This window comes from Falco punctatus (assembly GCF_963210335.1).
Source record: "Falco punctatus genome assembly, chromosome: 1".
NCBI lineage: Eukaryota > Metazoa > Chordata > Aves > Falconiformes > Falconidae > Falco > Falco punctatus.
The window spans coordinates 67409646-67433375 of NC_137580.1; the positions used below are offsets into that span (position 1 = coordinate 67409646).

General features: G+C 40.5%; 2 protein-coding genes and 1 long non-coding RNA gene across 5 annotated transcripts; 1 reads left to right on the top strand and 2 right to left on the bottom strand.

Annotated features, from left to right (window-relative positions):
* Positions 1 to 146: 146 nt before the first annotated feature.
* GAR1 (GAR1 ribonucleoprotein) lies at positions 147 to 5238 on the bottom strand. 3 transcript variants are annotated; one of them, XM_080374074.1, is made up of 7 exons: positions 5114 to 5238; positions 4357 to 4559; positions 4122 to 4276; positions 2537 to 2596; positions 2017 to 2146; positions 1017 to 1139; positions 147 to 682 (listed from the first exon to the last, which is right to left on the bottom strand). In XM_080374074.1, exons 2-7 carry the CDS (start codon positions 4544 to 4546, stop codon positions 669 to 671), a joined length of 672 nt encoding a protein of 223 aa, XP_080230200.1. In that variant the 5' UTR covers positions 4547 to 4559; positions 5114 to 5238; the 3' UTR covers positions 147 to 668. The 3 variants fall into 3 exon arrangements, with proteins under 3 accessions (XP_080230200.1, XP_080230201.1, XP_080230199.1); XM_080374075.1 differs by having other exon boundaries at positions 1017 to 1121; positions 2011 to 2146; XM_080374073.1 differs by having other exon boundaries at positions 2011 to 2146.
* A 129-nt stretch (positions 5239 to 5367) lies between these two features.
* On the top strand, positions 5368 to 21927 carry CFI (complement factor I). Its single transcript, XM_080374039.1, has 12 exons — positions 5368 to 6333; positions 7915 to 8233; positions 9518 to 9662; positions 10813 to 10991; positions 11978 to 12088; positions 13655 to 13771; positions 14941 to 14979; positions 15918 to 16021; positions 16660 to 16775; positions 17525 to 17799; positions 18904 to 19005; positions 20966 to 21927. The coding sequence occupies exons 1-12, from the start codon at positions 6283 to 6285 to the stop codon at positions 21181 to 21183; spliced, it is 1776 nt and encodes a 591-aa protein (XP_080230165.1). The 5' UTR covers positions 5368 to 6282; the 3' UTR covers positions 21184 to 21927.
* On the bottom strand, positions 16769 to 23276 carry LOC308058392. The gene is made up of 3 exons (XR_013925789.1): positions 23189 to 23276; positions 20974 to 21097; positions 16769 to 17103 (listed from the first exon to the last, which is right to left on the bottom strand). It is a non-coding gene; the product is annotated as an uncharacterized lncRNA (long non-coding RNA).
* Between the last annotated feature and the right edge of the window lie 454 nt (positions 23277 to 23730).

Below are 23730 nucleotides of genomic sequence, written 5' to 3' on the forward strand. Positions count from 1 at the left end.
TAACCTTGTCATATCCATCAGATACCAGCTTCTAAGATGTCTCAATACCTTTGGCCTTCATTGATATTTAGACAGAAAAAGCCACAAAATATCCTTTGCTATCTTCCTTTCCCTGTATGTGTTATTATAATAAAAAAATACATCTCTCAACATAAAATTTTGGGAGTTTAGTTTGTTAAAAAAAGGTTCACAAAGGTTGTTTAAACAGCACGTCTGCTTTAAAGCAATCCAGAAGACTATTCAATACAAAAAGAGGATGACAACTAGGATTCAGTCACACATAGGTAACAGATTCATACCAACGAATGTGCACGTAGTGAACCCGTAGGGTTTTTTTGAAAAACATTTCAATCGATTGGTTACTCCAAACTCCAACATGAAGTCAAGTATTGACTACGTCACTTGTCAGGAACAGTTTAAGAAAACCACTGAATCCTGGTTAGTTAAAGTTCAAGTATATTCTGAGCATCTTCAGTTCTTCACCTGGGGCTATGCTCTCCTCATGTGTTGATCAACAGTCATTAATTGTAAAAATAATTGCTATTTTACAGCTTCAAGTTCTTTTTATAAAAAGAACTTTTTCATGGTCCTTGACAAATATTTTTCCTTGTTCTTCACTTCTGCAGATGATATGGTAAGACAGTGGGCAGATACTCGTGGCTCCATTTTTAATGTCCTCTTCCTATTTTAAGAGGGAAGAAAAATACACTGAACAATTCACATCTTAGATGCATTTAAAGCAAATAAAGTACATACATAACACTAAATGAGTTGATAGAATAATTTATCATCACAGTCTTTTTTGGATGCAAAAAACTAGCATGGCCTTAACACAAGTGTCAAAAAAACACAGAATGCTGTGCTTCAGTTTAAGCTAGCTACTGTGACGCACAGAAACTTTTTGCACAAAACCATAAACATCTGTAGATGAATAAAGGATACAACATTCTGTTTAGTATTTAACAGCTTTAGAAAACAGGAGCCATTCTTATTACTAAATGTAAAACCACACTCACCACGAAAGCCACCTCCTCCACCTCTTCCGCCTCTGAAACCTCCTCCTCCACCTCTTCCTCCTCTGAAACCTCCTCCTCCTCCACCTCTTCCTCCTCCAAATCCTCCTAAACATAGGAAAGAAACTACACTTTCAGGAGCACATACATTCTCTCTCAGGCATAACAAGTTATTTCACTGACAGCTTTTGAAAGGAAAAGAACATCATCAATCGATGGACAACTAGGTCAGCTACTAAGTCCCTAGAAGAGATAATGTATACCTGCAGCATCTTAAGTGTTGCTTAATATCAAATACACAATGTGAAAAATACTAAAGACACTAACAAAACTCCATGATACACTTATTTCATGAGAGCAAAAAATTGATTACAACTATTAATAATTAATTACAGCTCAACAGAGCATTAAAACAAATTAAACAAAGAACTCTGGAACACTTGTGCCTCACTGCAAAGGGGCTGGGTAGGGAGAAGAGGCATGAAACTGCGATGTGAGAAAAAATTAAATTCCGCATTAACTGAGGAGTACATCGCAGATGATGTTCAAAAAACAAAGAAGGATGAGATGTACCAGGTCACTCACCCCTCTCTCAAACACTGCATTTCAAATATTTTGTCTAAACAAGAACATACTAAAAATACAGCTTTCACTTACACTTTTGAGTGTGTAATATCTACAACCTTTTACCACAAGTTTGCTTAGTAGTCATGCTTTCTGTCTTTGTTACAAATCAGCATACCTACTCCCTGTGCTTTGGAGCTGTTACTACAGAAGCCTAGGTTTTGCAACTGGAAAGGTATCACTACCTCTTCCACTGAGTCATCAAACAGAAATATGCGTAACATTTTTCTTACTGTTGATATTCAAGTACTCAGCTACAGCTTCAACAAAACAACAAAAACCCACAAAAAAAAACACCAAACAAAAAACCCAAACAACCCACGCCACACCAAAAAACCTCAACGTTCTGCAGCTTCCATTCTTGGGATCTTACCTCTACCACCACCTCTTCCTCCTCCACGTCCACCGCCACGCCCTCCTCTACCACCTCCTCTAGGAGCACCTTTTTCTCCAGGTGGCCTTGGCAAAAATCTCTGAAGGGGAAGCAGCTTTGCTGGATCAATGTAAAACTGTAGGAAGAGAGTTCCATTGGGGCTGAAAACACCAAGGCTAAACAGGAGATTAATTTCTACCTTTACAAATATCCACAATTTGATCTTAAGCCTTTATGTCAAATTGTCCTCTGCAAATAGCCAAGTAAAAACAGCATGCAAGAAATAAATCAGTGTTAACAAGGTTTCTGAAACATAGATGGTATCTGCATAAGTTACATCTTTTTTTGCAGGGGAGGGAGAAGGAAGAACGTGACAGATATGAAAGTGAAAAGTATGAGGAAATTAATATTTATGTTTAAAAAGGACAACTAGCTTTTAAAGTTAAAAACTTAATAAAGGTTTTATCTGATGACAGATTTATCTAACTGATGACACAGTAGAATTCTCTTACTGAGATTGGCTAACCTTTTGCATTTTTTTAAATGACGAGGCTTTCATGTTCTCACACAGTTTCACTGAAAAATACTGTTAGTTTCATTAAGGAACTTAGCACGTATAAAAACATTAGAAAATGTGATTTTTTATTATTATATGAAAGGCACAATCAGATATTTTCTATTTTATAAATTTTATATTATATATATTAAAATTTCTATTATATAATATATATATAATAAAAATATATAAATTTCTATTTTATAAATGAAGTTAACATCATCACCACAAATGAAAAATTAAAATTAAAAGATCAGGAGAAACTATGTCCACATTTTCCTTGGGGTTTTTTTCATACTTACAGATACAACATTTTGTGGCAAAGTAATTTTTCCCTTCCATGTATTAAGGCATAAGGAAGAGTATATTAGTGGAAAGAGTACATAAAAACATAACTATAAAGAAACATTTGTATAGGAAGTGACAATCCCTTTAGCTCCAGGGTGACCTCAAGGCTTATCTGGAACAATTCACACGCTTCAAGAGCTCTGCTAGTGCTGCTGGGTGGTACAACTGCCCGGCTGTGGAAAGCTAAGAGCCAGCAGCGGCTGCGGGACCAACCACATGCCCAGCCTCATCCTACAGTAAGGTGGCAAATGCTCTCTATAACCCCACATGCAGTCTTGTAGGAATCCTCTGGCTCTCCAGTATGCAAGGACTTTGGTATGCAGTTCCTAAGATCAAAAAGAGCTGCTGGCCAACTCTGCCTAATTAAAAGTTTAAATGAGGAAGCAAGGAGCTGCAAAATCTATTAACATATTTTCCTACAATTTTACTGTAGGAGAAAACAAGTTTCTGAAATTCAAATAATTCCAATACAAAAAGTAAATACATTCAGAGCATGAGAGTGATTTAAACCTTCACATTCAATGTGGGGAGAGGAAAACGCATGCAGCTAGTTACTGATGCTCAACCAACCAACACAGGCTAGGTCTTACTGCCATGTTACAGGGCTGTTCACCAGGTGACCTGCTTCTGTCATGCATTTTGTCTGTCTGGCAGTGACAACAGAATGGACCCAGTGCCTCTGCCTCAACAAGATTGCTTTGCAAGAGGACATCCTAGCACAAGCCCACTTTTATTAGCAGTTTAAGTAGTAGTAAGCTGGACAATGCGTGATAGGACATCCGAGCACAAACTCACCTTTGTAATTAAGTAATAAGCTGGAACATGATTAAAGTCCCCTAATGCACAAAAAAAACCCCAAACTCTTCGCTTGAACTGTGTTATAGGTGAGTAACCTATAGCAGAAAATTTGGTCAGGTAGCTAGAAAAAGTAACACCTACAACCACCATGGATCCAAAAGAAACCTGCCAGTACTGAAAACCTCTGCCTGACATGAGGTACTCTGTCATATTCAAAAAGCTTTAAGACAGGCACTTAACGTGGTTGAGGCACCTACTGACACCAAAAGTCACAGCTAGACTTGTGGCTGTTCACATCTAACTGGCAGCCAAGCCAGAACTATTTTAAAATCCTAGAGAAATTCCATTTTATAACCAATCAGTCTTTAAAAAACAAATATTGTACGTCACACGTTTTTTTGAAGGATACAAAATCTCTCAGCTGTCCGAAGATTTCATCCACTTTGCCAATCTGTTCCTTATTATCCAAGTACACTGGGGCATTGAAATAAGGCACCTTGTTTTCTTCTGTTTTACATTTACAAACAATGTCATCTTCACATGGATGCATGAACTCTCCCAATACTGAAACAAAGAACGAATAAGCTAAAGATCTGGAGCAATCATTCTAAATTACGTAAATATAACCTTTTTGTGTAACTTACAGACTACCCTTTCTGGAGGCCCCTGGTCATATCCGCCTCTGTTGAAGCCTCCTCGTCCGCCTCCCCGTCCAAAGCCACCTCGTCCACCGCGATTAAAGCCACCTCTGTCACCACCACCTCCTCCACGATTGAAGCCACCTCTTCCTCCTCCTCCTCCTCGTCCTCCACCTCCTCTTCCACGAAAAGACATTCTCTGCTACTTCCTAAATTGTGGACAAAAATCGGTTTAGACGTAAAAGATTTCACATTTGATTTGCTGCACAAATTAAAGTCTCATGACAGCCTTGTTAATTTAATGGTTAGCCGTTTCAGGCCTCACTAGAAACACGCAATCACGTGTAAAACCCGGTTACACCTCAGATGCCATCCGCTGCACGGCCTGCCCGTAACACGCCAGCGACGAGCAGCCGGCTGGTTCCCAGCCACAGGTATGAGCGGTGAATGTGACACTGCAGCCCCAGCCCCGGCCCCGGCAAGGAGCGGTGCAAAGCCGTAACATACCGGTCGCACACCCACAGCGCCGATCCCGAGCACCCCCCGGGGCCCAGGGACACCGCCCGCCGCCCGAACGGGGCTCCCCGCGGAGGGCGACCTGTCCCCGGCCCCCGTGGCCCTCCCGCAGGGCTGCCGCCGGCCCTCGGGGCTGCGGGGCAGGAGAGCCGCCGGCCCCGATGCCACGGGACACTGGGGGACACCCGCCGGCCACTCGCAGCCCCGTCCCCTTCCCGCGGGCCCCCATGCGCGCCCCGAGCCCGACCTCCACGTGCACGCCGTCCCTGCCGCCGCGTCTGCAGCGCGCACCGCGCCGGGAAACCGCTCGCGCCGCCGGAAAGCGGGCCGTCTGCCGTAAATGAGGCGGCACCTCCGCCCGGCACCGTCGCAAAAGGAGTCCAGAGCGAGGCATCCTGCGGTCACGGCGTAGCCTATAGCGCTTTAAGCTACCGCCGGGGTGTGGTGCTGACTCGCTCGGCTGCAAGCAAGCACCGAGGGCTACCGGAGGGAGCCTGCGGCGCTCAGAGCCGCGGGGCTGGGCTTCCCCGCTCTGGGCACGGCGCGCCCCCGGGCCGCCGGCGCTCTCCCGCCCCGCCTCCGCGCCGTGTGCCCGGGAGGCCGGGGCCGGTGGGGGCGGCCTGGGGGCTGGGGTCGGGCCGGGGGCCGCGCAGCGGCCGCCCGTGACAACAGCGCGGCACGGCTGCCCTGGCCTCGCGCTCCAGGCCCCTCCCGGTGGGCACGTGTCAGCGCCCGTGCCCGTGGCCTCGGCGCGCCCCCGGTCCCCGCTGGCAGGAGCGAGCGCCGCTGCCCCGGCGGGTGGGGGGGGGGGAGGTTGCGGCCAGGCTGCCCGGGGAGGGGGGGGGTGCTGGGGGCTGCTGGGCGGAGCTGGTGACGGGCGCCCCCCAAGCCAGCCCCGCAGGGCACCTCCCGCACTTGTCACATACCTGGGAGCGCTCTGTGCAAAACGCTGTGCCACGAGCCTGCGCTGCATCGGGGGGTGTCATGGACGCGCTGTGGGTGCGAGTGTTTCTCTCCCCCCCCCATATAGGAAGACATAAATATCCCTTTATATAAAACACATGTATCTTTTACAATAATCTGGCAAAGATAAATGCCCGCGACCCGGAGAGCCAGCGTGATGATTCCTGTCTCCTCAGAAAAGAAAGGAAATGCGCATCCTTAGTAACTGCTTCCTTTAATCATTTAAGGCTTTACTTTTGTTGTCTCATCTTGGGCTTAACAATAAAACCAGTTAAACTGAGGCGGGATCCTTTTACAGAGATCGGGCTGATCAGCTAAGGCTCCTGTACTTTATTTCTAAACATACTTCAAAAGACTACAAAAAGTTAAAAATTAAACACAAATCTAACAACTGACATTCAAAAGAATTGCAGCCAGATCAATTTTGTCTACACAGAGAGATAAAATTTCATCATGCGAATGGTCCCAGTTTTCTTGTCTCTCTTTTGTTTTTGCGGATCAGAGGTAAGAATTTGTTTTATTGTGGTAGCAGTATTTTTTTTTTTACATTAAAAAGTAGCTTATTGTTATAAAAGCAAAACTAGTTGATTTCTTCGTTTCCTTTCATAGTATTTGTGTTTCATACATCTGTTTTAGCCCAACTTGAATGTTTGAAGCTTGCTATTTCTCTTTCATGTGTTGATTCTATTTGGGGTGTACACAAACAGGCTTCTCGAAAATATTTTAATCACGTTCCTGTCCTAAACCTAATTTGCAAGTGTGGTTGACCACAGAAAGGTGCAGTTTTCCCTGCCCACTGTTTTTGAGAAATGAGGTTACAGTCTTCTAGTGTGGCACCATGGTCTGTCGTACTGCCTGAAGGTTTGCTGTGGAATCTTTTCTGGCAGAAGTGTCCCAGAAAGCCCATCTGGGCTGAGTGTTCAGCATGCCCTGAGTCTTTTAGCCAAATCCTCAGAGAAAATTCGGCACCTTTTGTTCCTATTCAGGAGAGACACCTGATATAATATGGGAGTTATGCTAAGCCAGATCTGGCTCACAGTTTGGATTCTACTGACCTGAGAACAGCAGGAAGAATTTAGTAAGATTATACAAACGTTAAAAGGGGCTTTGTTGGATTAAATTCTGCCCCCAAAACATGCCCACTGACTTTACTATGGCCAGGATTTGTTCGTAAGAACTTCAAACTTCAGCTCTATTGATTCAGCTGACAAAGGTGATAAATCACATCTGAGGACTAATTTTTCTCTCCCATTTTTACGCAAAGTCCATCCATATGTATTTTTCCTGTTTCAACATTCTTCCTACCCATAGATCTTAGTAAGCAAAAGCATTTAGCCAGTAACAAAGTCACCAGAGAGCTGCACAAATGCAGGTGCAGAGTGACTCACGTAGAGGCAGTTGGATGGAAGGTCAGAATCTGTACTTGCAGTCCAAAGATGACCAGCAACCACACTGCAAATCCACCGCTGTGCAAGATACACGAGAAGAGCTGATAAGGAAGGCTACTTAATTTTCAGATTTCTTTAAGATACTTGCTACTTCAGCAGTCACACGGTGGAACAGTCATTAATTTTAGATTTCTTTATTTGCTTCTGTGTAGTTCATAAATATTTACAAGTGATATTTAAACCTAAAACCAACTAAGGCAATAAAAAAAACTCAGACAAAACCAAGTTGCTATTTTTTTTATTTTTCTGGTATTTAAGTCACCTTATATTTTGACTTGCTTACAATCCCATTGCTGTGGTGTGTTATAAACCATTGGCTTAAAAAATGTTTATGATCCTCTGTGCACTCCAGCTGTTTCAAGAGTGAAGAGTATAAGTTTGTGGGAGACCAGTAAGAGTGAAGATCACACAAGGTGAATGATCCAAAAAGAAAAAAAAAGTTCAGAAAAACTGGAAAGATTAGGTGGCCAAAGACAAGGGAATAAACCCTACGAATGATATTTAGCACCTTTGTGCTTGTAGGATAAGAAAAAGCTTATGAATAAACACTTTGTTGAAGTTACTAAAGGGATCTGCAGAACTCTTGATGCAGGTCCTAGTCTTACTCCCTTCTTTTATTTTATTTTGTGCCTTGTAGAATGTGGCGTCTAATGCTGAAGAAAACCAGTTTCATCAGGTTGAGCCTGCCCAGCCAGCTAAGCAAGAGATGTACCTCATAGAAGAATGCTTAAGCAACCAATACACACACAAGTCCTGTGAGAAAGTTTTTTGTAACCCATGGGAACGATGTGTGGAGGGAAAATGCCTCTGTAAGCTTCCCTACCAGTGCCCAAAAAATGGCTCTTCAGTTTGTTCTACCAATGGAAAGTACTTCTATACTTACTGTCACCTAAAAAGCTATGAGTGTCAACATCCCAAAGCCAAGTTTCTGCACAAGGGAAAATGCATGCCTGAAGGTATCAACACCTCCTTTTCCAAAATATGTCAGTCATTTGTGGCCAAGGAGACGCTTACAATTTACAGCTCAGAAAGTGTGTTAAATACATTTCCTTAGACTAGTAAGAACATGAAACAGAAAATGAAACTTGATTGAAAATGGGCAGTATTTGTTGATTTTCATAAAAATAAAGTGATTGACAGGCCCAGGTCACCCTGCTGCCGGTAGGTTGCTCAAATCATCAGGTAGAAAGAGAAAAAATAGACATGGGAAAGAGCTCAAAGGTTTCCAAGCAGAATGTTGAGTACGGTGGGAGGCACAGCAGGAGAGGGTATCTTTTGGAGAGGGACAGACCTCACAGGAGCAAGAGTCCAAGGAATGGAGTCAAGCTGCTGAGGTGTGTGTGGGAGTGCATGGGGAGAAGGTAAGCCATGTTCACCTCAGTCATCTAAACACTGGGTTTCATCAAAATAGAAAGCTATTGCCCTGCAAACCAGTGATGCTTTGTACACTGACAAGCTGGTGTTGTTCTCACCTGCTTTTTAGGCTACACCAGGCTGCTTTTTAGCTCAACTTCCACCATAAATGGCACCAGCTAACTAGGCATCTGGCCTTTTTTAGCAGTAGCAGTTGCTGTTGCTACCTGTCCTCCAGCCCACCTCCACTGAACGCAGCAGGAGGGGCAAGCCGAGCCCAGGGCTCTCCTGCCCAGACTGTCCCAGTGCCATCACTCCCCTTTCCCCACAGAAGCAGCAGCTCAGCACGTCACCTTCAGGGTGGCAAAATTCAGTTCTGCCTATTCCACTGAAAAGGCCTGGAGAGCTGCTGTACGTTCCTGGTGCACTGTCTATACAGCTTCACGAAGTTAGCTCAGGACCTTAGTTCTACGGCAAACAGAGGAGGTTCTGCTACACAGGTAACACAAGTAGGATCTGGCCATCCCACTTGAAGTGTTACTGATTGGTTATCAAAAGTCCTCTATGAAAGTCATTATACTAAGGATGCAACCTTTCCTCGGTAGACCTCCAGGTACTCTCACAGGGTAGGAACCATTACCCTTATTTGTCTTTAAACTGGTATATTTCGAAAAAGTGGCAGGCTCAAAGCCACAAAGTCAGTCCTCAGAAAAAACAGGAATAGTACCTAAAGCATCTTGATTCCCAATCTCCTGTTCTTTCTATATGGACTTTGGCTGCCAATATAAAATTAGTCCCGATTTCTTTCTGTGCTGTCTTGCCACTACATACATCTATATAATATAATTTTATTGAGGGATTTTTTTTTATTTCTCTTTTTGTTTTAGAAACATTTTCAGTCTCTGTGGACCATGGAAATTCAAGTTTGCTTCGGGTAAAACCTGTGAATCAAAAGAACGACTTTTTTGTATGTGATAGTGAGTGGACTATGAATGAAGCAAATGTGGCTTGCAAGCACCTTGGCTTTGATTTGTAAGTTTGGGGAATTTATGTCTGGATAACTGCGAGGTATCTGAAAAAGTAGCAATGTTTATCTAAGTGTCAGTCACAGTCAGCCAACAGTTAAGACAGAAAACTCATCAACAGTGTATCAGCTACAATAGTATGATACAGCTGCTTAAACTGACATCTGAGAGTCAAAGCCAAAACATAGATTTTTGTGTTCTCTTGCAGATTACAACTATACAAACCATAGTTGGTTTACTTTTAAAATAAAGCTGAAGACCAATGCAGAGGTTTTCTCTCAGGTCTGTGTAAGGCAAAATACATAGATGGACCATCCCCAGGTAGCTCTGAGCAATAACCTGTACGCAGAGGAATGTTTCTTACACTAGCTGACAACACAGCATAGCTCTGTTTTGCCACTTGCACCAGCCAGACTAACAAGAACCAGAACTTGTTTTTCTTCTTTACGCCTTGCCCCCAATGCCATTGCTTGCTTTGGCCCCAGGGATGGCTGAAGCCACACAGAGCTTGTTCTTTTTCCTGTGACCACACTGATGACCTGAATTGCACATTCAGCTCCTCATAAAAAATCAACTCTATATCCTGTACATAATAATAACAATTTTACACATATACATCTAATTTAACTTAGAGGGCTGCCTCTCCAACCCTACCTGGAGAGTGAGCATGCTATTGCACTGCCCTAAATTATCCCCTCTAGGTGAGAAGCAAATATTTCCTAGTTCTGATCAGTCTCTCTTTAGATAGCAGAGAAGCATTTGTCCTGGGATGGAGTATTCAGCCCTGGAGTCCCATTGTAAGCCTCTAGTTACTCATTTACTTCATATTCCTTTAAGATAGGGGACACATACATTGTTAGGAGGAATCAACAGAGATAAAATTTATTAATCCCAGCCTTGCAGTGGCCTGAGCTTCCTCAGTCAGCATTGGTTTTGATGACATCAAGGATACTTGACCCCATGCAGGATGGTTTCAAAATTATAGCTCATCTGTGTCTGCAGACCCTAGATGCTTCCATAGGAAGTCTGCTCTTTTTCTTAGCCATGACTAAAATTCTTTAACACTGAGGAAAATCATATAAATTCTAAACAATAAAAACAGCGGACAATCCATTGTGAAATTATATAATGTGTTATTACTATTTGTATCTTCACAGAGGTGCTGAATATTACCAAGCCAATCCCAGCATCACAGAATCTGCCTTAAATTCACTGCACTGTCTGCAAATAACTTGCAGGGGCCTAGAGACAAGTCTTGCTGAATGTCACATAAAGATGAAATCAAGAGACAGTAATGAGGGATTTGTTAGCCTCCAGTGCCATGAAAATCTCAGAGGTTAGTAGTTTTTTATTTTTATATCTATTTGGAGTTCTTACATTTTACTTTTATTTTAAATAATTAGGACCTAGCTTGCTGAATTCTCAGCCACAGCAAACCTGCACTGAAACCCTTTGATTTTTTAAAATAATAATTTTGTAGGCTTTAAGACAATTGAAGGGTCTTGCATCAAGACAAATCTTGAGTTTGGAAAATCACTGTTGCTCTTGAAGTATTTTTACAGGTATTTCCAAGAAGTAAATGTATTTCACCCATGGTTCTGTTTGTTCCCCCATCCCTTCCCAAGGGTACCAAGGTATATGGTACCCCACAAGTCTTATCTCTCCAGGGTTAACTGGTGAGGAGACAGGTGACAACCTCCTACTCACTGCTTTGTCTGTGAGGGAGATTAATTAGGACACTAGTAGCATTCTAGCCAGACAAGCATTACTGTAGCAGAACTGCTCATGTTTCTGGGGAGTTTTGGTACTCCTCAGGTTTTTGTCAATATAAGAGGAATCAAATCCTCCTCTTGACTTCTAGCAGCTTCCTGTTCTTTGTAGTGGCTTCTTTGGCACTGATAAGCATCAGCCTGAGATGCTGCTAGTTAGGACAGCTATGAATCATCTCAGTTTTTTCTTATGCCACAAAATAGGGGTTCACAGACTCTTGACAACTTCCTTGTAGAGGGGGAACATCAATCATCTTAATCACTTGAATCATTTACAGTGGGTTTGAACTGATCATTTCTGGTTTAGTCGTTGTCTAGAAGAAATGAAGTTCCCTTTTGCCAGGCTACTGCAAGTTGGAGGAGGAAAATCCGGTCACATTTAATCTTGATGAGAAGGTGATTAAAACAATAAGGGATTCCTATTTACATTACTGGGGCCATACTGTTGACAGGTCAAACTGATAGGATAAAATGCACAAGCAGAATATTTCTGTAGGGGCAGTTGTGACCCTATAGGCATTTCCACGCTAACTTCACTTTCACTGTGCTGCAGTTTGTTCAAATGGTGAGTTTCATTGTGTCAACAAGAAGTGCATTCCTCTGAATAAAACCTGTGATGGAATCAATGACTGTGGAGACCTAAGTGACGAACTGTGCTGTAGAGGTAATTATTTCCTTTCTCAGCTGTTTCAAAATCATTTCAGCAGAAAATCACCCCCAAATAATTTTTACAGTCATGTAACAGCTGAAGTCGTCTTTCCGATAAGTCACTACAGTAAAGCAATCTAACCATAGTTTATGTATACGCAAGTGCAAAAAAAGTAGGCATAATATATTTTTTTGAGGCAGGCAAGTGATCTGTGAGAATCTGGATTTCCTCAGAGGATGAGGAAATATAATGAGATTATTTAGGAGACTGTTAAACATTGATACAAAAAAATAAGCTGTGTTAGAATGAAATGTATTTTTAGTTGGGAAAAATCAATAGTAATTAAACAAAGACACTGTTTTTCCAATGAACTGTCTTTAAACCAAAGTAAGATCTCTCTTAAATTTATTACTAATGCAAGATTATGCATAGAGTATCTGTGAACAGGTCCCATCACATTGCTTGTTCATGAGCAGTCACTCTTTCAACATCTGCAATTACAGCTGTAACAATTTTTATTAGAAACAAGGAATGGATCTAGCATGACCTGAATGCAGGAGAATACTTTCAGAAGTTGAGTTTCAGGTGCCAAATAGTAATGTGGGTTACAAATCCCATCGCTATCCCTAAATAACCTGAATTTTGTAGTTTTACAACTGTCAGTAAACTTAATCTAATAATCATGGAAATGCAGTCACAGCATTTTAGAAAAAGAAATAGAGAACTGTGGCTTCACATATTTAGAGGACATTTATTCAGATTCCACTTGACCAAACAGCTGAAAACTGGTTCCTGGAATCAAAAGACTTGTTTCAACTGAGTTCAGTGCTCTGTGCATCATATTTTTATCTGATATAAATCTGGATACTTTTAGAGAACTATCTTATTTTCTGTTAAAGACATATATCCTTAAATAGTAGATTCACATAAGATTATAAAGTAGCTCAAGAAACCCTGCCATAAGTTCAGGTACTGCTTTGCTTTTGAGAACATACAAAGTGATCACTAGAATTAAAAAGAAGGGAGTTCGCAGTAGAAGTTACAGTAACGTTTCATATATTCAGGAATTTTAGAAGAAAGACGTTATTAAATCTAGTATCTTCAAAATAGGAGTCTTGGTTCCTAACCCTGCATTTAGGCATTTAGCTCAGTCAACCAAAAGCCAGCTTGGACTCTGATTTTGGGGGGGAAATTTGACCCAAGCACCATAAATTCCTCATTTGAAATGATCGATATTGCTGGCAAAACCGGAGGTCCTTCGGCTAAGGTTGAGCGTGGGCATGTGTCGTGGATGAAACTGATAAGGAGTGGTACCACTCCAGAAGCACAGTACTGAAGTGGTAACTGGTAAGAGATCCACATCCCTATATCTTAAACTTGAAGACTGTGAAGTGAGGAGAGCCAAATATTTATTTAATTTTACACTTACAGAGCCTGCTTTTGTTACCTATTTATGAACAGCCAAGTTCCCCATAACAGGAATACTATATTGTGTTTATATTTTAAAAAGCTCTCTAACTACATGAAGTTGCTGAACCATATGATCCTGTGATTTACAGATGTAGTTCTCTTGTGTTACAGAGTGCAGAGACAACAGTTTCCACTGTCAGTCAAATATCTGTATTCCAAATAAGAATGTCTGTAACAAGGAAATTGACTGCCTCACAGGAGAGGATGAAGCTCGAATTCTCTGTGCAGGTTTGCTTCTGAAAGACGTTTTTTGTTTCATTCCTTTCATTATGCTCAGTTAGAACTAGAGACTACACAATGCATATTATTACATTATTTAACAGATTAGCAAAACCAAAATGGATGCAAGTTTGAGTCTTCATGATGTTTTGTTATGCGCAGTAGGAAGAAAAGGTTATGTAATTTTCCTCCCTTCTAGAAAAGAATAGCAAGAAATATAAAGGAAGGAAGAAAGAGATAATGTTTCAGGAGGCTTAAGCCACATTATGTCTTTTGCTTGCGTGACCATCTATCACACTGCTATCCCCAATTTGTGAAGAAAGCGTAGACAGAGCAGGCAGGAATATTTTCCTCACAGATGAAAAATTCAGCTAGCTTGTAAATATAGTAATTCCTCTGTGATATTTCCCTCACTGTTGAAAAGACTTTGTTTTGTTTTGAAATTAGAACATTTTTCATTGCTCTGATAAGAGACAAAGTCTAAAGCCAAAAAGTAAACACTATTGGTAAGGGTAAACTGAACTCTAAATGTAAACATTACTGGCAGTAACATGAGAGCAGACCCAACCCTCCCTTGAGGAACTGAGTTCAATGGGCATTTTGTTTGAATAAAAGCTGACAAACCAGATTCAGGAAACATCCAATTTACCTCTCATGTTGAATACCCTCCCTTACCCTGTTAAAGGAGGCACACAGTATACAACAGCATCACCTAAATTGGAAAAAAAAAATTAATAATCCTGTTACCTAATGATCCTTTGGGCTTTAGAAAGTGCCAACAGGTTGATGGGGCAGCAGGAAGAATTTCTGCCATTTCCTTCTGGAGGAGAATGGGATTACCACTTTAGAGATTGAAAACCAACAAAACAAAAAGGCCGTCTCTCGGGGTTTCTTTGCAGGAGGGCTCCCTATGCCTGGAAAGCAGGGTGGCTGTCATCTTGTAACGAATGGGTATCTGCTGGAAATAGGTCATTTGTAGGCTGAGGCAGCCAAACAGTGCCTAGTAGGAGAGGAAACAGCAGGCATCAGATGGAGAGAGTCTTGCCGTCCATGTGAAATGGTGTGCCCTTATGTATTTCAACTGTGTACCACAATTTTGGCACACACACTTATATTCAAGCAGCAGAAGACATTTAAACGTTTATCAATATTTTTAGTATTTTATTATTCTACTACAGGCAAAGACAAAGGTGCTGAAAATCACAGTATGGATGAAGGTAAGTGTAACTAATCCTCCAAAAACAGCAACATACAGCTGCTTAGGGCTACAAAGATGATGAGGGGACTGGAGCATCTCCCTTGTGAGGAAAGGCTGAGGGAGCTGGGCCTGTTTAGCCAAGGGAAGACTGAGAGGGGATCTTGTCAATGCATACAAATCTTAAGGGCGAGGGTCAAGAGGATGGGGCCAGGCTCCTTTCAGCGGCGCCCACTGACAGGAGAAGGGGCAATGTGCACAAAGTGAAACACAGGAGGTTCCACCTGAATATGAGGAAGAACATCTTTACCTTGAGGGTGACGGAGCACTGACACAGGCTGCCCAGAGAGGCTGTGAAGTCTCCTTCTCTGGAAACATTCAAACCCCACCTGGACGTGATTCTGTGCAACCTGCTGTAGGTGAACCTGCATTAGCAGGGGGTTGGACTAGATGATCTCCAGAGGTCCCTTCCAAACCCAACCATTCTGTCATTCTGTGATACTCTCTTATTAGTGGCTTTCCAGCTACCAGCCAGCTGGCGGGATCCAGAACTCAGATGTTTGGACTTTGTGATTTAGTAATATACACTCTGGGGCTTACTATTTGTCTTGCTTTCCACTAATTTCAAGAATGCCGTAACAATTCATCCTGGCTGAGGATCCACATCTGCATGTTTTAGCAACTGGTGGAGGTAAATGCTCAGGAAATCTGGGGGAACTGATTTAAAATTATTTGCCTGAATGCAAGCAGAAGTGGAAAATGGAGAGAAGTAATGTGATGCTAAGACACAAGCAATTTTTAAAGCAAAAGCAGATGCCAAAATTTTTGGTCTTTGCTTTCCTGCTACTTCAGCTGTGGCATATTCACAGCACTCAAATTTTCAAGAAAAAGATAAACCTGTCTCCAGATAAAGAGAATGGATGCCTGAGTTCTGAGACACATTTTTCCTTTATGTTAAAGAAAGAAAAATGATAAAGACACTTCTTCCCCAAGTACACTGCGGTCTTACAAACTATACATCATCTCGACGGAAAAGAATCATAGGTGGAAAGACTGCAAGAAAGGTAAAAAATACTAACCTTACCACATATGAGTCCATTCAGCATCAATGTGAATGGGTATTTTTGTCCTTCTGTTAAAATGTACAGAAATAACAAAATCAGCTACAACGCTAATTTCAGGTTTTGCAGCAGTAGTGGCATTACACTGAATGAAAGTAAAGAGAAACACAGTTTATAAAGTAAAATATGGAGTTACAGAATTAAGACATTACAGTACAAGGACACATTGGAAATGATTCAGCAAAATACTTAATACTATAGCTAGTACTAACAGTTCTGACAAAATGGAATTTAAATTTTTGCATTTGAAAGAGAATACAGTAAAAAATGCTATACTCAGTCCTACCAGGTTGGATTCTATATCTGTTTCTCTGGCTACAAAAGCTTTTCATGACAGAAAGCTGGAAGGAACAAGGCATCACATGAAGTCAGAATATTGAACAAAATTAATGCGTTTTAGAATATATATCCTTTAAATTAGATGGAGCCCAATTCACAATTTCTGGAATGCAGATTTTTTATTTACAATCAGATACGGTCAAGGAGATGAGGTGATACCAAGAAGTGTGTTTTCCTTCATGCACTAAAAATAGTACAATTATTATGATTTCACATTATTTGGATGTTTGTTGTTTGAACAGGGTGAATTCCCTTGGCAAGTGGCAATTAAAGAAACTGGCAGTGAAGGTGCAACAGTGTACTGTGGAGGCATTTATATTGGTGGCTGTTGGATTCTGACTGCTGCGCACTGCGTCAGGTAAAAACAACAAACTGGGAACTTACTTTCTTCTTGCAATGCAGAAAGATGATTTGGATATTATTGCCCTTCTCAGCTACCTCTTTGCTAATTGCTATTTGCCTATGGAATAAAACAATTTAAAACACTTACTCAGCCACCTTGATGGGGAAGATTCAGAGAAAGTACATTTTGGCAGTGAATAGAAAGATGAAAAAGTAACGACGAGTTTGAAGAGACATGGCATTCTTCAGTCAGATAGTAGGCAGGCAGGAAAGATTCACTGTAACCACTTTGCCTGAAAGGGAGATCCAAGGGTCTGGCTTCCTCCTCTTTTCCCCATCTCCACCTGAGGGAAGTCCAGAATCTGTCCTCTGACAATGTCACATATTCCCCAGAACAAGCAAGAGCAGACAGGGAATATGTGCCACTCCTAGCATCCCACCCACATCTGCTCACTCTTCTTTCACCTGAGATCAGAGAAGCATAAATGCCCGTTTTCTCCATGTCACAGCACTAAACACAGAGGCTGGCCTTTAATATTTTTTTCTGTATTAGTTGCAGTACTTAGCAGTAAGTGTCAGCTGCCTTGCATTTGCTACGCTTCAGAAAAACCTGAACGTCAAGTCCAGAAAGAAACTATATGTATACAATATGATTTTTTATTTTAGAGAAACTTTGATAGAATGCAAAGGTTTACAGCTAGTTGAAATGTACAGTGCTTGTGTTAAGTATCAAAACATATTTTATTTTACTGTTTTTTTTTCTAGAGCAAATCGAGTTCATCTATACCGTATCTGGATTGGACTATTGGATACAATAATGTATGACAAAGAGACAAACACTTTAAGACTAAACCAAGTGATAATCCATGAAAAATATAACGCATCAACTTATGAAAATGACATTGCTCTGCTGGAGCTGAAAGGTTTTGGGAAAGGAAGATGCTCCCTGGAAAACATCATACCTGCCTGTATCCCCTGGTCAGAGTATATGTTCAAGACTGGTGACACATGCAAGGTTTCTGGATGGGGACTAGAGAAAGGTATTTGCTTTAGTGCTTACTACAGGAATATCTTTGTGTATAAACCAGTGTTTTCCAGTTGCAGCAAGCTTTTGTTTTGAAAAGGCTGAAGAGTAGTTGTGCACAAAGCACTCAGTACAGAAAACATAGTCTGTGGTTTGGCATTCGGCTGTCCTGTTGGTTCTTTTTTCTGTACTGCTTCCTCTGCTGTTTGAGCCACTTTGTAAATTGATCTGGAGGACTCCCCTGGTTGAAAACTACCCTGATAATAAGAAATGTTCCTTTTGCCAATCTAAGATGTATATTAGCCGTGGAGACCCAATAGCAATATTTAACAGGTGGCAGTTAGTAGCTCACGGTGGCCCATAGCCGCAGCCCATCCACTGCCCCCTGCCCAAGAGGATCTGAGCTGCAGCCAACAGTTACAAAACTTGGCAGATCTTGTCTCAGCCGTGTTTGCGTTCAGCTCAGAGAAGGTTGCACAGAGACAGAGAAGCTAAATGTAATCAAGCTTTCAAAGCTTTGGAAAGCGTTTGTTTTGTATCACAGTGATTATAGCTTGGCGTTGGAGCTACCGCGTGCTGCTTGTGAGGGTTCTCCTGTCCATACTCAGTAGCAGTCCATAAAGTAAATGCAAAGTTGGGAATTACTAGCAAACGGACAGAGTGTGAAACAGAGAACCTCCTTAAACTTGTGAATACATCTGTATCTGCAATATTTGGTCCACTCATCCCCAAAAGACATTAGAAAAAAGGTAACAAGGATGATCAGAGCCACATCTCAGTGTCATAGAAAACAATATACCAGTTTCCCAGTGTCTGAAAACCTTGATATGGAAAACACAGGAAAAAACTGAGGAAGACAAGGAAAGGGTGAAAATGATACAAAATGAAAGTACCGTATTTAACACTCCAATTAAACCACTCTGCTTTTATTCTGAAATATATGGCCTATGTACTGCAATTCATATGGGGTGTTAGTAGCAGTTCAAGGTATCTGGTTTATAATATTGAAGATTATATTCTGTAGATAAGCCAATATATAACTTTCAATTTATGATATTTAAAGTGTCTGTCATGTACTTAGCATTTTTAATTTAGAAAAGTTTATTCTTTTCTTTTCTAGGTTATACCAAACAATATGTCCTCAAGTGGGGCAATGTTAATTTATTTCAGAATTGTTCTGAATTGTATCCAGGACGATTTTTTAAACGAATGGCATGTGCAGGCAAGCATTAATTTTCTTACTATAATTTCTCTATCATCAAACCCACTGCTTATAAGGTCAGACATACTGGCTGGAAATCTTTTAGACTTGGGAAAGACAATAAACCGATTGCCACAGTATCACCATTAGCAAAATGCTAGCCATTGGAGCGTATCCACCTTTATACATCTATTATAAACAGAATTAAGTTGACAGTATGCCAAGTTTCTATGATTATGTGGGCAAATTTCAGCATGCAATCCGAGTTATGTTTTCTAAATACACAAGCACTTTACAGCCCACTGAACTTCCTACCTTGACTATATTTGATTCTGATTCAGCAATATATTTAAGCAAATGCCTGTCTTAGAGCCCATTAGTAGTCCCACTGACTAGAACGTGACTGTTCATCTGCTTAGACATTTGCTACTACCACACAGCACCCCAGGAAAAACATGATTAACTTTTCAAACTAAGATTAGTCTGGCCAGGAAACTAGTTGTCACTCCTAGCACTGAAATAAGGATCCTGAATACACATTTTTTGCTTCTCAAGTAATGAAAGGTATTGCCAAATACATGACTAAAATTGAGCAAAGGGTATTCACCTTACAGGCAGATAGTTTCAACTGTTCTTTAAAACAAAAAGCAAAGGTAATGTTTAAACAAACTACTTAACAAAAAAAGCCAACACCAAACAAACAAATCTACAAGCTGACTGATTTGTGATAAATTCAGCATGAGTTTTGTAAGATATTGGGTTTGTCTACTGTGCAAATTCCATAATTAAACTCCTTGACCTTCAATTTATTTTAAGTGATCACACTTTATGAGGAAGGAACAAAGACAGCATCACATGGGACAACATCAGAAAAGGGGTATCTGGGGTCAGTTTTCCTTCCCTGATGCAAATACAAACTTCCAAATTAGGAGCTAGTATACACAGGAGTTTGTTATACAAGCAAATATTAATTAAACTGATTAAAGGCAATAAAATCTTGTTTTATAGGATTAGTAATTCCAACTCTGAGAAGTTCACAAAACTATCGGTAATGTAGCGATTCAAGAAAGAGGTTACGTTTTTAAAAACATGGAGACTCATGCTTAGTATGGGTTCCTTCATACTGCATCAAACAACCAAGCAGAAAATTGTAGTAAGGGTGTTAGAAATTAATAAACTTTTATAAGTATATAGGACAAAACATAAATCATACTCTAGCTCTGCAGCAGTGTTTCTATCACATCCTTCACTCAGTTCATTTTTTCATGAGCATAATATGGCAGACAAGTAGTTCCATAAGCACTGAAACTTATAGAGAGCACTGAATCCTATATACTTGTGCCTGTGGTGTTGCGAAAGGTCCACACTGTGACCAAGACCTTGCAGCAAGGACACTTACAGACAGTTGCTCTCCCTCCCATCCCAGCATTCACATGCTCTCTTTTTGGTACTTGCCCACCTCTTTTCATAAAGCTGGTAGAGAAAATAATTTTGAGGCCTCTGCCTCTGTACAGATGAAACCGGACAATGAATTACTGGGTAGAAAGGACACCAAAGGCAGACACATAGGCATACTCATATTATGATAGCTTCGTTTCCAGAGGAATCAGTCTACAAATCTTTTTACCATTTTTCCTTCTGCTTTTGTTCACTTTTTATGAACTACTTCTAATGCTATAATAGGCAATATGGATGAATTCTTCTCTATTGCACAGGGTAAAACAAGACTCACATCACTGACTTCAAAGCAAACGAGGAGATTTCTGGCCAGGCACAAATGTAAAGAGAAGCCCTGCACTTAAAAATAAATGGGAAGTAACAGACCAAAGAGATTAGGAACCTCCTTTAGTGCTGACCATTTTGCAAACCTATGTCAATAAGTGGCATGGACCTGCAAAACCTCCTGGAGCTCCATTTTGCGTGCCGAATCATGTTTTGTATATTAACTTATTTTTGCTTTTTATTTCCTCTTTTGCTTCAGGTACTTACGATGGCTCCACAGACAGCTGCAAAGGTGATTCAGGAGGACCTCTGGTCTGTTTTGATGCAGCAAATGTGGCATATGTCTGGGGTATTGTGAGTTGGGGTGAAAACTGTGGGGAGGCTGGTCACCCTGGAGTGTATACAAAAGTTGCCAGCTATTATGATTGGATTAGCCATCATGTGACAAGAAGTCTCATTTCCCGGTATAATGTATGAAGCTTGGAAAATTAAATACTTCCTTCTTATCATGCATGCAAAAATGAACACCCATCCTTTTTTACAATCAGCAGTTGTATAACTCAGCAACAATCAGTACAAATCTTTGCAGAATATTTTAAAAATTCTTATCACTCTATGAATACCACAATTTTGCAGAAGTCCGTAGGAAGATAATTGTACAGTCATTTAAGCCCACAGCAAAAAATCTCTAATAAAAGCAGTGACATTAAAATATTTTCTTCTTGATGTTTCTTTTTTCCCCCATATTTCACATTGCATTCCAATTGCGGTTGCTTATTTACTGAAAACGGACAACCGTAGTGAAAGCAGTGGTTGGAAAATGACTGCACTGGCAATACGTGAACTTCACAGAAAGGGCAGCAACCAGAGTACCTCAAAGAACTTCCATCATCTCAGTGTCTAGGTCACTAGAAACCCTCAGGTCACTGCCTCTCGCTTGGCAGCTGATTCTTTAGGCTTACTGTGAAAGTAGACTTAAGATCATACGATCATGAGATTTGTTGTAATGCAACAACTCCCCAAATAATAACTCTGGTGGTAGTTTTTTCAGCTACAAACTCAGTTTTTATCTAGCTAATATACTTCATCTGATCATCTAGCATGGGGCAAATTTTATAGTTCTAAGTTTTATTAACTTAACCACAGCCAGTCACAAACAACAAAAGAGTTTTAAAACTTGAATCTTCAACTTAAATAAAAAGAATCTTTACTACCTTACATTCCCTGCGATTGCATTTATTTATTTATTTATTTATGGTATCCAACAAACTCTTTATATCAAGTAAGGTTTTACCATGTGCCTATATATAGATATTATTTTTAAATATATATGTACACACACACACTTTATGTAACAATATAAATATATAGATTTTTTATTTTTATGTATTATACATGTAGACTTAACTCTACAAAACCGTTACAAACCTAAAGTTAAAAATTAATACTCTCAGTCATAAAAAATTAGATCAAGCTTCCTACACCAATATACAGTAGCGTGAAACACTAATGTCAACAAAGAACATTCAGGGTCTGATCCTGCAGTGTGCAGTCAGGGGGAGTTTCCCTACTGCCTTAACTGTCCAGAACTGGGCAACAACAAGGGGCCATCAACAAAACTGGAACCATTAAGCTGCTTTCACAAACCCTTATTGGGAAGTTCTGCCCACGTGATAATCAGAAAGCACAGCCCAAAGGACCTGTGTAAGCTACACGTTAAATTTAGACAGCAGTAATGGTCCCGCTATAGGAAAACATCAGCCTATACATAATACATACATGTAATACGTAATTTGGCAAGAGTTCTGCACAGAACGTGTGCACAAAAAAACTTTTAAAAGTAATAGAATTTGGTTTGTGGATCAGTACCCTTGACACAAAGCTGTCAAACAGCTTCAGGACCATCTTGGTCAGTTCTATCAAACTGCTCAATGGTTTTGGAACATACTTCACTGTATTCTACTTTACAAATGTTTTTAATATGTATTTTGCTTTATTCCTCTTAATTAATTATCCTGCTGAATAAATGGCATATATTCACACAACATTGCTGTTGTGTTGGTGTTTTTTCTATAATTAACCAGTGTGCTTCAGACAACATTTTTACATTTTCATTGACTTTTCTTTATCTTCCAGTCTTGTAAAAAACCCACATCAGCATGAATTTGTCATGTAAAGACACTGCCAATCAGCAATAACTAAATTAAGGGCATTAATTGCTTCTCTTACACTCCCCACCCCCGAACAAGGCTCGTTATTTAGGAAAACATTTAAGTATATCCCTACACAGGAATTATTCTGCTGAATCAGCGCCTTTGTAAAGTAATGGTAGGGAAAAGCTGGGCAGGCGTAGGAAGAGCTCCCTCTTTTGTTTGACTTGATTAACTTCTGTAAAGTTCTTTAGTTCTTTTCTGTTTCTTCAGTTAACTACAAAGAACTTAAAACGCTGCAGCTAAAAAGAAAAAAACAATAGAATATTTACCACGTATCTTTCTGCTCTGCCTGTTGCTCTGGAAGCATCTGTTTTCTTTCCCTGTCCTGTTCTTCTTCACAGTTAACGTTGTTCTGAGGAATCCCACGCATCTTTAAATAGAGCTTTCATTACAGAAATTAAAACAATTTCCAGATGGTTCCGCTCTAGCTCATCTGTGAAGCATCTAGAATATAAATATAAAATTAATAAAAAATTATAATTAAAGAAAAAAACCACATCAAACCAAACATGTTTAGGAAGCAAGTTCATTTCGGTCAGTTTTCTTTTCAGCACATCAAGACCGGACTTTTAACGTTGTAGTGGTTTAACCCCAGCCAGAAGGACACATATTTAACAGATAAACTTTAATTTCACCCTCGTTTACAACCTGGTCCTGCACATTGGATGATGTTACCTGAAACTACATCACTCACACGTGTAAAGGTCACCGGACCAATTTCCTTCGCATTAACATCATCATAAAACTAGGTCAAAGTTTTAACACTTCAAATACACATCCCCTTACTGCATATTTTTGGTTGGTTGGTTTT